This window comes from Dermacentor andersoni, chromosome 8 (assembly GCF_023375885.2).
Source record: "Dermacentor andersoni chromosome 8, qqDerAnde1_hic_scaffold, whole genome shotgun sequence".
NCBI lineage: Eukaryota > Metazoa > Arthropoda > Arachnida > Ixodida > Ixodidae > Dermacentor > Dermacentor andersoni.
In genome coordinates, this window is record NC_092821.1 from 149,666,683 (window position 1) to 149,680,768 (window position 14,086).

At 48.2% G+C, this 14,086-nt stretch overlaps 1 protein-coding gene across 1 annotated transcript; it reads right to left on the minus strand.

Annotated features, from left to right (window-relative positions):
- Positions 1–944: 944 nt before the first annotated feature.
- Positions 945–9,748, minus strand: LOC140212995 (uncharacterized). The gene is made up of 5 exons (XM_072284144.1): positions 9,621–9,748; positions 9,114–9,156; positions 6,710–7,078; positions 3,753–3,888; positions 945–1,057 (listed from the first exon to the last, which is right to left on the minus strand). The coding sequence occupies exons 1-5, from the start codon at positions 9,746–9,748 to the stop codon at positions 969–971; spliced, it is 765 nt and encodes a 254-aa protein (XP_072140245.1). The 3' UTR covers positions 945–968.
- Between the last annotated feature and the right edge of the window lie 4,338 nt (positions 9,749–14,086).

The following is a 14,086-nucleotide window of genomic DNA, read 5'->3' on the forward strand; positions in this document are numbered from 1 at the left end:
GCTAGATGCTTTCAAATCACGCACGCCAGCCCGTCCAGTTGTTTACTGCTACCTGCGAAAGATAGCGGCAGTGACACGGGAAACACGGGCTCGCAAGGAACATGCGATTGAAGCAAAAGCGTGGCGCACGAGGGAAGAAGGTGCGGAACACTGGCGAAAAAGATTGTGCACGTGAAAGTGAGACTCTCGCTTAGCTTTTGTCGGGCACAAGTTCTAATTAAGGTACCTTCACTCAACTGTGCGGTACAATATTCGTGTAAGTATGTTCGGGAATGATCAATGGGCCTAGCGACAGTTACGTTAAGTCACGTGACAGCATTTTCCTCGTGTTTTGACGTGCGCGACGTGCATACCATCGCAGCGCTTATTTCGAAGCCCACTCGTTTGGGGTCAGCATTGTTTGTAACCCCGCATGGGCTAGCGAAAGATACCCGAGATCACGTGACAGCCTTTCCCACGTGGTTTGACGTTCGCTACGTGCATGGGTACCATTGCGTAGCTTTTGAGTTTCACGTTCGTTTGATATCCATGTCTGCATGGTTGGGAATCACCCATGGATTGGCGAAAGTTACGCGATGTCACGTGACTTCTTCACGCTGGTTCGTATCCGAACTGCGGCCAGTCTTTTTTCTTTTTTTGATCCACTTTCCTTGCCATTCATCGACCATTTCTTCAGATAAATTAAGGACTTCAATTCCCATTATGCGGTCCTTGGTGTCACTGTAGGCTACTTGTGATATAACTAATAAAAAATATGTCGGCTATCGGAGTGCTGCCAAGCCAAAACTTGGTGGCTATACAGCGAGCCAAGGGTCGCACCCTTCGAGGCGACGTTCTGCTTACGTCATCAAAGAGCGGCCAGCCAGCCAGCCCCCTGCGGCTCCCGTGTTCTTCGATGTCACAGCGCTCTGGATGCTTGTTCTTCATTGAAACGAATGCTGCGCTTTAAAAAAGAGACGTAAACATTTTTATATGTTGGTGAAGAGGAAAATAAGAAGCGTGAAAACGAATTCGGTGCCGGCCAGGAGGAGCGCTTTTTCTACGAAGCAGGCGTGCGCTGTAAGAAAAGGAAGAGGAAGCATTTTTCAGACTAGCAGCGCCTATTTCGCGTTTGTTCATTGTCTTTCAACGCTCCAGCAAGCAGGCATTCGCGTCAGCCACAAAATGTTCTATACAGTTAGGTTGCTTTTTTTCGCAATTTTTCTTTTCATTTCACAAGCTCCTGTCCGAAGAAAGGAAACAGTAATACGTGAAGTTAGAATTTTTTCCCAGAAATGAAGGCGTTCACGTATAGGGCATCGGAACTGTTGCCACAACGTGCCATTAGGGTACCTATAGTCTCCCTCTTCCCCACTCACGAAGGAGAGCAACTGCATTGAGGTACCCTATACGGACCATAAGCGCACGGCCTCGTCAGGCGGTCTCCCTCGCAAGGGCGGACGGTTATATATACAGCTTCGGCGATAACACATGACCAGTGGGCGCCGGCGCTTTGTTAAGAGATGTGGGGAACACTGCGCCAGTAGGAAGCTATTAACTTGTACACCTCTTCTTTGTCCTCCGTCATTTTAGCGCCTTCACTTCAGATCATGCTTAACCAACACGCCCAACTATCCATCCTATCCATCCCATTTCAGAAAGCACGCACCTAGGAACGTGGACGAAGCAGATCAGATCCCGTAGTGATTTTTTTTTTTTGAGGAGGTTCTAGGGTGGGAAGGGGGCAGTTTCGTCTGTCTTTGTGGCGGTCGGCGGACTTTCAGCTTTGATGCAAAGGCGCCGATGCAATGGGAGCGTGCTCTAGAGCACCGGCGTCACAGGTTGCATCCATTGCCGAGTGATTCGTTACACCCGTGACCTAGCTACAGATGGCGAAACCTAGTAAATTGAGATTAAAGCCAAAGTGGCTGTCTGGAGGAGGACTGCGAGCGAGGCCGAAGGCACGGAAGCGGCGTTGTAGATGGCGATGTGGCAAATGTGCGACAAGACGACGCTGTCATTACGTGACATCTCCAATCAAACACAGAAGTAACTAAGGACTGAAATACTTCGTTAACGGATAATCGAAACGTCTAAAGGAAGTGTCAGTTTAAACATTTGGACATATACAGTTCGTTAAAACCTCCTGTGGCTTTGCTAGTGCCACGTTATTAGAGGTCTTAAAGACTTCTTGAAGGAAGTCTGTGACAGCTTATTTTAGACATTTATCTTCAATGGCAAGTAAATTTGACATCGGTAATCGCAATTAATTTACGTTATAATTACCGATAGTAGGCATTTATGGCATCATAAGAAACTGGGCAAAATAGAGTTCACTTCAGCAGGATTCGGACTTTCGACCTTGCATTCCTGAGACAGCTGTCTTAACCATTAGACCACATGGTCTTTTTCGATTCTTTATTTATTACATGAAAAACAAAACTGAAGTTATAATGGAGCGAACATCGCTACACACTCAAAATTCCGGCAAACACACACATGCGTCCAACAAGTGCGCCCAGTCAGGCGGAGCTTCCTGCGCAGCTTACACACTTATCACATAAGCTGCACTTTCACGACAGGAAGATTTTGTAGATTGCGGGCTTTTGGCATGGCGATTATAAAGTCTAGATCTCCAAAGGTTATGCAAACCAGTTACCCAGGACCGGTAGTAATGGTAATGTAGTAAGTAATGGTAATTTCAGCAGCACGTCGCCGGTGTTCGTATTGCCATCTCTTTTCCATTTGCCGCTCCTCGTACTCATGCTGCTTCTCGAGAGTCCTAACTATACATTGTCCACCCGTAGCGGTGCTGGCACAACAATGAAAGCAGCCGCTAGGCTGGTTCTTTCATATGTGAAAGGCTTAATGACGTCCCTACCCACGTCGCAAGCTGCCGTCGCCGCCGCAGCTTCCGCAACAGTAATCTTTATGGAGAAACGTATGCGCTGCGTGCTTCGTATTGTAATTAGGAGCACCTTGTCATCAATGATGTGGTTTGGATGCTTGTTTTGTGCTTGTTCTTCACTGAAACGAATGCTGTGCTGTATATCGTATGCGTGATACCAAAGAATGTATGCACTCTTCACTTTAATCGCTGAACGTTTTTCTTTCTTGTAGTCGTAGAATGAATTTTCTTTTTCTTTTTTCGTGACGACGATGCCACGAAAATTCCCGACCAACCGCTAACAGCTTCGCACAAATATAAAACCGGAAAACGAAGGATCCTACTCGTCGTCTCATCGGTTGGTTCAATGGCTTGCCTCACCACATTCTACGAGAATTTCACTGGAAAGGAGCGTTAGCTTGTAGCGAGCAAGTCTGTCTGTGCACTGTGACATTCACCACGTGCGCTTACTATTGTAGTGCTTGACCATCGCACGCGCTAAATGGCTAAACAAAAGCACCTGTGCCTGCCTCGCGAGTGTTGGCACAGCCCGGACTGCAGCCACGCGAAAACGCGGTCATGCTGTGCTGTCGTCTGCCGGTCCTCCTCGTGGCGTTTCTCTCCCACGTCGCTGTGTGGCGCTAGCGTCTACAGCTGTGGAACGACTGAGTGTTTAGACGCTGCGGTCGAGCACACGGGAACGAGAACCCTCGCTCTATATGTTCATTTAGGCAAATAGCATTCAGATGGACTCGGCTACTCGCTCACATTGACAGCCGTCATCGTAGAGTTCTGCAAGATTTGTTCTGCATTTTGAAAATTCGAGAGATTCAAAGAGTGCGTTTGCAAACGAGATTATAGGAACAGAAATGTTACATTTACTTACCGATCTGTGCTACTCGCCGGCACCAAATATCCTGTGGAGCGAATACGATGACGGCGAATTCTTTGATAATGGCCATGACGATGAGCAGACATGTGAAAAAGACATAGGACATCGTGAAGACTTCCAGGACGCTCTTCTGTAATAGAAAATATAGCCGGTAAATTTTTTGCCCATCTCCAGGAAAGAATTATGATGCACTGAAAGTGGCCATAGCTCATTTGCACAGCGCGGGAAAGAAAATAGCAACGCTTGAGATGCGTTGATGCAAAGAAGCTCCATAGTGAGTGACTGCGTGTCATATTGCAAATTACGTGATAGGCTAGTCTGGGGTTTCACTCTAAGAATATATTGAAGTGCGTATTGAGAAATACGAGAGGCTGCTGTGGAAAAGGGCACCCTGGGAGTAAATAACGTGTTTATAATTTGCTGGTAAATATCTTGACAAAAGATGACTGAACCAAATCTGAATATATTCTAAAGTAATTGCGAATAATTACTAATATCACTTCACGCGGCACGCCGTCCTTTCAAGAGAAAAATAATTTAGTTTCCAGCGCACTGAAGCAGAATACATTTGTCATTCACGCTATTCTTTAGACGCTTTTAGCGTAGCGTGTAGTACCAAAAGTAAGAACTTGTGCGATTACACACTGTCATGCCCGGTATGTACGCAAGCGACGATGGGGCTCTAGCACACGATGCTGGATAGATCGCCAACAGCATTCAAGTCTTCAAGCATCTCCGAATGATGGACACACCGCCAACTTGTTTTTCTCTTGGCACATCGAAGAGGCACTCTCGGGGCACTTATTGAACGTGCAGTGGTTTTATTTTGGTCACGTTAGCGTTCTGCTTGATTCCGCTATAAAAGTTTGAACCGTGTACTGTAGCATATGACAGCGTTAGCTTTGCACCGCACGCTAAGGTTAGCAGACGCATTTCATGTTAAACTAAAACGCTTGTTCTATGGATTTTCTTCTGCACTTGCTTCACGTTCTTATATTTCGAATGGCACGGCTACCTACAATTACTTCTAACCAAGCGGCTGCAAGAGCAGGACTTGCTCCAACAAGGATAGCAATAGGGGCTTGTTGGTACGGCATATCCTATTTTGTTATAGCGCAAGCTTGACACGGACAGCAGAAGGCACATCTGACACACACAGCGCTGTGTGTGTCAGATGTGCCTTCTGTTGTCCGTGTCAAGCTTGCGCTATAATAAGATTGCTCCAACAGTCAAACGTGCGAAATGATGTCACGGGCGAGTTATCGTTAACTACTTCATACCTTTACCCAGTTGATCTCTACCCAGTTCTTGTCATATCTCTACCCAGCATCAGGGTATGTGCGGGCACCATCTAAATGCCGACAAGTTGGCCGTTTCTGCAGGAGAGCGTCTCTGCACCCGCGAAGTCATTGTGACGTACGTATTCCGAGACCCCAGTGGGATTCAGGTGGGCGTTAGTTGCCAGTACTTGTCATGAAAGCACCACGATGGGACATTTCCCAGAACTTCCGCGAAAACTTCCTCAAACAGGAGTCGAAGGATCGGTTCAAGCGTGCTCAGAGAGCAGACGGAGCCTATCGGCTCCAAGGGCCCGCTTATTGCTGATGTCAAAATGTCGTGCTCTATGCCAATCCATTGAACTAATACATTCAACAAGCCAAGCGGGTATGTGGTTAGTTATTTAGGGGGCGCGGAGAAGAGGCGATTAGCACATTTCCAGTGTCAGCGCACACGTAAAAGAAAGCATGGATGGCTAGGGAATCTTAGCATAACTGCGTAGAAGAAAGGTCCGCCCACAGTGGGGAAGAATGGAACTAGGCGTAATTATAAGCACTAAAGATACTACACTGACAACAGGTCAGAAGCACAGAAAATGATTGTTTAATAATGCAAGATTAGAGATGCATTAATGACATTAGACACCTATGTTATAGAGCTAAGGCTAGATATGAAAGTACACGAAACAGCAACTAATGAAAGGAAGAAACAATTCTAATGATAATTCGAAGCGCAAGCCACTGCTTTCGGATCCAGGTGCAGGATGGCGGAACAATCCGAGTTATAGATCTACAATTTAGAATATACTCTCGAAACTGGTGTCATGCTGGAGATTCATTTCAAGTGGATACATCTTGGAAACTCACCGCCTACAATTAGTAATTTCAATATGTGCCGTAAACTAACCAATTAAGAAGTTAATTCCTGAATATTTTTAATTATTTGAATGTGTTTAGACGTTTCGTGCTACTAATGTCTACTGATAGTTCCGATGCTTGAATGACGGCGATGAAATAGTCACTAAGGCACGATTACGACGGCATAGCAACGAAGCAATGATGACCATAAGATGGAGGTGGCGAAAGAACAACGTCTGAACGACGTCGACGACATATTTGTGCTGGAGGAGATGCATGTATTTGCATATATTACGCATTGCCTACACACCGCCTCGGTTCGCACCAAATCTGGCTCCGGCTGATTGTGCAGGTATTAACACTGGTGTAACACATGGACACAAAATTCAACATGACGCTGTGATATCCAGAACAGGCCCTACGTCATTTTCCCGCCGAGATATGCGAAGCTCGCCTTTTCGCGAACTGCGACGTATGAACGGGCTCTCATTACGGTGACGTCACAACGCCGTCACAGCGCAATACCTGAGTGGCCTAACTACTTTAATACAAGCACCAGCGAAAACCGGCAGTATTTCAGCCGAGCGGGGAGGAAAATTTGCCAGTATATTGACTGACCGTTACGCCTACTTCTCTCGAGAAAACCCTGCTGCAAGTGAATAATTACTAACTACAAATGAACAGACAACGCTTTTCAATCTTTAAGATGCCTCCTGTATGCGCGACGGCCAATCGTTTTCCTCACGCGACATCTTTGAGAAATACGCACTAATTCGTCACGAACATAGGTTACACGTGTTTCGTGGAAATACGTACCCTGATACTATCGGGATGAAGAACGGAAAATGCTTTCCCGAGTCTTCTCATGAGGGCGTACTCCAGGGCCAAATGCGCCAGTATCAACGCGCCGTGGACCTCCCGGTAGGTTTCAGCGTCGACATACGGGAGCAGCACAACCGGTAGCGAGGAGAGCAAAGCTCCGGCATCTAGACGGGCTGTGCTCTCCGCGAAGGGCCCCAGTTGTCCCGGCGGCACGATGTCCCGCGCCTGCGCCATCATGATTTCTCGCGCCTGCCGGATGACTCCGTGTCTGGTGACGGCCGTCGCCACGAGCGTCCCCGTCCAGCCCTTGCGGCTGCCGAAAAAGCTGAGGCAGGTGGACACCGTTGGCAACGCCGCCTGTATCTGAAAGCGGCAAACAACGAAGCCAACGTTAAGAGCAAAGTTATAACGGCACTTCTGCAGTGTAAACACACAATCGCACGGAACATCGCTGCAGTGCGATGACACAGTGCGCCTGCCACGAACCCAGGGCAGGGGTGTATGAGAGACGCCCACAGCGGTGCGCTTGGGATAAATTTCCACAACGCGCGGTTCTTCAACGCACACCAAAAACCGCGGCAAATGAGTACAGCCACCCGTAGGCGGAAAATTCTAATTTTCCCGAGGGGGGGGGGGGGTGGGAGGGGGACGACCGGCTACTCGGGCCCCAAAAGAAACTCAAAAGAAACCTCTAATGATGCGGGTAACAGAACCCTCTGGTCATGACACTTTAAGGAAGGGGGGGGGGGGGGAGTACGCTTCGGTATCGCCTAAGGAGGGGGCTCGGGTCCCGGAGCCTTGCCGCCACGACCAGGAATGTAGTTTCCAGCAGGATGCTCACGAGCGGGGATTCGTTTCCATCGAGCCATTTTGCTACTTGCAGAGGCAAGCTGGGCGGTCACCGCCCTGCAGTTGAAAGATACATTTTACGACCCCTTGCTCACAAATATATTACTCACATCTCCTTCATTAAACGTCAACAGCGGGGCCCTCTTGTCACTGAAGGTATGGAAAAGACAGTCCAGGTAACCGCGAAAGCCAACCATTGAAAAATAAACGAAGGAGAACAGCCACAGCATGTTTGAGCATCGAAGTTAGCTATAAAAGGTTTCAGGTAGATCCTCTCCTGAGTGGCGCATGGTATGGTATGGTATGGTATTCCTTATGCGATGGCGCACACCCACTGAGGGGGATTGGCCAAGATTTGGGTGAAATTAGGCTATCTTTATTAAAAGACTGAAATTGGTAAAGATGCTATAGAATTCTTCTTCTTCTTCTTCTTCTTCTTCTCCTCCTCCTCCTCCTCCTCCTCCTCCTCCTCCTCCTCCTTCTTCTTCTTCTTCTTCTTCTTCTTCCTGCAAAATTCTGGCACGACAGCACTGGAAACGCGCAACACTACTGCTATCAGGACTGCGACCATTCTCCATATCGAAGACGCTGTCGGCGCCCTATCGCTTATGCGCGTTCCCGTAAAAGGTAACAACGTAACTCCCCCCTGATGATCGACACAGGGGCAGTCGTGTCACTCATGAATGTTCGTCAGGACTGCAATGGGCACTTCTGACATATCTGCCTATTTCAATCGCAATTCGCTGGATCGTCCTTTCGGAGTCTCGGAGATGGCGCACACCCTTCACGACCGAAGCGGACGATCGGCCCCTGGGCCAGATGGACTCACAAACAAATTACTCAGAAATCTAGATGAAAAAGTCATGCAAATCATTACGGGCAAAATTAAAAGGAGTATGGGCTGAAGGCCGGGCGCCGGACGAATGGCGAACTGCCAATCTAATCCTCATTCCCAAACCCGGAAAACCACTCCATGCAGAGAATCTGAGATTCACCTCCCTTACGTCGTGTCTCGGGAATGTCGAGGAGCATGCCATCCACAATAGAATTGGAGAGCATATTGAAGAAAACGGCCTATTCCGCCACAATCTCATAGGCTTCAGAAAATCACTATCTACGCAAGACGCTATGCTACTCATCAGGAGCGCCGTCACAGACAACAAATCCAGGGATGTAAAAGGCATCCTGGCGCTCGACTTAACCAAGGCCTACGACACGGTCAGGCATGAACACATCCTCAACGAAATCTCCACTTTAAATCTCGGAGTAAAGTTCCACAACTTTGTAAGATCGTTTTTAGCTAACCGAACGGCCACCATAAACGTCGCACAAATCAGAAGCAGAAAGCACAGGCTATGCAACATCGGCACTCCGCAAGGATCAGTGCTTTCGCCACTTCTTTTAGACAGCTCATTGCACGATCTCTCCAACAAAATCTGCAATGTCGCGGGAGTATAGGGTACGCAATTCACGGGGACATCACCATTTGGTCCGGCACTCTGGAGCAGAACCTACAGCAAGCGCAGGACACCACGGAAGCTTTCCTTACGAAACCGGGACTGAAGCTCTCCCCCAGCAAATCAGAGCTCCTCCTGTACAAACAAGGCCCCAGGGACAGACAGCCCCTTAGCTCCCTCCCCGTTCACCTACACACCAGGGACGGAGGAAACATCCCCAGGTGTAACAAGATCCTTGGTCATTGGGGCTTACAGCAAGGACAACGCGTAGGCACTAAAACGCATCGAAAAGGGCACCCTCAACTTCACCAGGGTCATATCACGGGTCGCCAGCACAAGGGAAGGACCGAAAGAGGACAACCTCATGAAAGCATTTCACGCCTTCCACATCAGCCACGTAACCTACGCCGCCCCCTTCCTCAACTGGAAGAAGACGGAGCTGAGCAAAATCGACACACTAATCAGAACAGGATTACAAAAGGTCCTAAGCCTCCTCAGAAACACTAGCACGGAACGACTCCTCCAACTGGGACCGCACAACACGGCAGCCGAAGTTTTTGGGCACAGCGAAATACCCAAATTAGTCGGCTCTCACTCACAAGGCGGGCACCGAGATCTTACTATAGGAGCAGGCATTGTTAGGAATGGCCTGCCGAGGTGCCAACATGTAAAGTTTCTCAGCCAGCTGCAGCAGCAGGGTTGGCGTTTTCTGGGAAGCCACCGTCATCCTCTAGCCGAACGGCGCCACTAAGTCTACGGTGTGCGGAGGATAATACGCCGCGTAGGCGACTCTCCGTCGCGGAAAGGCCGAGATGAGTTCGACGAATCAGGCTTTGTTACTGAACTCGCCACCGACGATCTGGTCTGCCGTGAACGGGGGAGTTCCCGAGGGAAGGTAATTGGCGGCACCTCCCCACGCGCCTTTCAAGACGTAAGCCCCGAGTTTTGCGAAGCCCGTCTCACTTCGGTGGGGGCAGTGAAATCAGTGCGTACGTGTGTGTGTGTGCGCCCTCCTCCTCCAAGAAGACTGGTCGAACGTTTTTCCCTCACCTAGGGATCTAGGGAGCACGGAGTGTTTATAAGCAGCTGTTTGTCGGCTGCTAGGGTGTGCTCGTCAGCGTGCTCTGTGATCGTGCTCGTGAGCTGTGTGCTCGTGCTCGTCAAGCAGTGTGTTTGGAGCTGTGTGCTCGTATGCTGTATGTTTCGTCTTACGTGCTCCATTTGGGAGTCACGCTAGGCTGTCGAATGAATCCCTTGTTCTAATGTAAATATCTGTAAATAAACCCCGTACGCCTAGTTCCTCCCAAGTTCCTCCCTAGGACCTACAACCCCTACACTGGTGGCAGCGGCGGGATCGTCCGACAACTCCGACAGCATAGAGCCCCTCTTCATGACACGAGAGAAGTCGCAACTGTGCACAAACGCCAAGTGGGCAATAACAGTTGATCAAATCCCAAGAAACATACACCAGAGCCACAACGAAGGACGGAGAAAAACGAGAGCCAAGGCAATCCTCGACAACATCAAACGTAACGAAACGCAAATCCTCTTCGTTGACGCGGCCAGATATTGGAATTGAGGCGCCTACGCGGTGTCCGTGGTGGACGCCCATGGCTCGCTCGTCAACGCGGCCACGGTAGTTACCAACTTCACTCATGAAGCAGAAGAGATAGCCATCGCGGTGGCCCTACGAAGCTGGAAAGGAGCCTCCGTCATTTACTCGGACTCAAGAGCAGCCATCAGAACCTTATCGGCGGCGCTCGTTTCCTGGAAAGCAGCTGCGGCATTTAACAAAATCTACCAAGAAACGGGAGGTTACAACCTCATGTCCCCATACATCACATGGTTCCCGGCCCCCATGGGCAACATTTCCGGAAGTCCTGACTGTAATCCGAACGAGCGGGCACACCAACTGGCGCGAGAACTCGCATTTCGCGTCTGCTGTCCGCCCCTTCGCTTCGACCGAACCTGGAGGGACCTAGACAACAAAGACCCGCTCGTGCCATACCAAGAAATCACTTCAAACCATAGGTTAGGACGAAGAATTTTTTCTCCTCCTCACCCTAAGCTAAAAAAAAGCACATGCGGTCACTTACAGACAGTTGCAGACGACGACATACATCACACCAACGACACTAAGCGGGATCAATCCAGATCTTTCTACTGAGGGCCCACACTGCGGCCACGAATACAACTTCGAACACACGCTATGGCTGTGCCCTGCCAAAGCGGTCACGGACTTTCCTGACCAGTCCTCCTGGAACTCAGCGCTCAGAAGCACAGAGCTCATCGCTCAGCTCAAGGCTGTTCAGAAGGCACGGGCCGTCGCCGAAGGACTCTGTCTACCGGCCCCAACCTGGGTGGAGCCGCCGGATTGCTTTAATTCTTTCTCCTCAGGACCTAATTAAAGTTCGAACACACTTATTCAGCCTATTTAAGGCGTGCGCGCTTGTAATAAGTACACTCTCTGCCTCGGTCCTCGTCTACGTCTCCGTGCCTCTCCGGCCGCCGTCCCGGCGTGCCCAACGTGCCCGGCGTGGCGTTCATGGCGGCCACACCGACGTAACATCGAGGCGATGCCGAAGCCTCCCTCTCCCTCCCCTCCTTAAAGTGGCATTACCAGAGGGTTCTGTGACCCGCATCGTTCTTAATCATAATCATCATCATCCGCCTGGCTACGCCCACTGCAGGGCAAAGGCCTCTCCTATACTTCTCCAACTACCCCAGTCATGTGCTAATTGTGGCTATGTTGTCCCTGCAAAGTTCTTAATCTCCTCCGCCCACCTATAACTTCCTGCCACCCCCTGCTACGCTTCCCTTCTCTTGGAATCCAACTCGTAACCCTTAATGACCCTCGGTTATCTTCCCTCCTAATTACATATCCTGCCCATGCCCATTTCTTTTTCTTGATTTCTACTAAGATGTCATCAACTCGCGTTTGTTCCCTTACCCAATCAGCTCTCTTCTTATCCCTAAACGTTACACCCATCATTGTTCTTTCCATAGCTCGTTGTGTCGTCCTTAATTTAAGTAGAACCCTTTTCGTAAGCCTCCAGGTTTCTGCCCCGTAGGTGAGTACTGGTAAGACACAGCTGTTATACACTTTTCTCTTGAGGGATTATGGCAACCTGCTGTTCATGATCTGAGAATGCCTGCCAAACGCACCCCAGCCCATTCTTATTCTCCTTATTTCAGACTCCTGATCCGGATTCGCGGTCAGTACTTGCTCTAAGCATAGATGTATTCCCTTACCACTTCCAGTGCCTCGTCACAACACTCGCCAAAGCATTTTCCATTGTGCATCCTGGTAGCCGGAGGGTATGTATTTTCACGATACACTCGAAACGTATCTTTTCTCAAAGATGTCACGTGAGGAAAACGATTGGCTGTCGCACATACATGACGCATCTTAAAGAAAAAAAAGTGTTGTCTTTTATTACGTGTTACAATACATTACAATACAATTTATGTATTACAATATACGTGGATCCCAACCTCTTGGAAAAATTGAAAAAATCTTGCTATTGCCTAAAAATATGTCTTGGACAACATTCGGCCAATTGCCCCTACTTAGAATCTAGTCCAAATTCTCGAAAAAGTAATCAATGTCCGGCTCAACGACCTAATTTCTCAGGGTCTTCTGAGCTCGAGACAGATAGGATTTAAGCCTCAATGTTCCATATGGTTAGCTCACGTTGATTTAGAAAGCCGCATTCGACTCGCAGGACTATATGGAGATGTATCAGCATTGGTAACTTTAGATATTGCAAAAGCTTATGACAGCGCCGAACATGGAATTTGAATTTCTAAATTATTAAGATGTGCTTTTCCAGACCATTTAGTGGCCTGGATACAAGGGCTCCTTTCGGGTACAGAATTCTTTTGTGTCAAGCATGAAGTGACATCGGGTACCTATATAAACAGACGAGAGGCGTACCACAGGAATGAGTTCTTTCACAACTTTTGTTTAATATTTTGTTGTCTTGTGTCCCAGTTCATCAGGATGTGCAACTCGATCTGTATGCTGATGACATTGCATTTTTCTCGTCATCACGGGATATCAATACGTTATACGAAATTTTGAAATCATACTTGCCTGAACTAGAGTCCAGGCTGGACGGACTGTCCTTTTCGCTTAACGTCAAGAAATGCTAGTTACTTCTGTTTCTATTGTCAAATCCCGTTTTCATTTCTGTGCATTACCGAAATGAACCAATAACGCAAGTTGCAGCCTTGAAGCACTTAGGGATAAGTCATGATAGTAAGCTAAACTGGCAGCAACAAATCGAATCAAATTCTAGAATCAATGCTGTTGCGCAGGTTCAGCAATAAAAACACAGGCATGCGTAGATCTACACTGCTTATGATTTATAAACTTTACGTACGCCCCATTATCGAATTTCGCTGTGTTCTTTTTCAGGATGTGCAACATAGAAACTACGACCTTTAATATTACTAGAAAGGCAAGCGCTACGCCTCTGCCTTGGGCTGCCAAGTTTCGTGGCTAACAATGTACTTCGTTTGGAGCCTGGAATTATGGCGCTTGAATCCAGATTCAGGCAACTTACTGTCTTGACCTTCCTGAAGCTTTATGATGCATCCCTCTTCCATTTTCAACCTGTTTTCGTCAATTCTCCAGAATTATTTTTCACAACAGGTTGGCGGCGTTACCAACAGCCACAAGTTGTTTTTGTTCTGACGCTGTTACCGAAACTTCAAGTTTGTCTGGCGAACCTGATTTTTCCAAAATCTAATTCGTTCAAGTTAAAACTGATCAATTATGACATTTTTTCCATACCACGGAAAACTTCTTCCGGCGCGCATGCCTGAAGGTCTCCTTCAAGATCATCTTAATCAATTTCCGTCTCACATTATAATTTCAACGGACGCACCACAAAATTTAGAAAACGCCAGTGTTGGTAGCTTTTCAATTCAGCTTAACTGGTCTTTTGCTCTCCGTTTTGCCGATTACACTCCGATCTTCCTTGCTGAATTCCTGGCGATGACTCTCGCCATGCGAAAATTGGGTCCACAGATATCTAACGTAATAGTGGTCACAGACGCA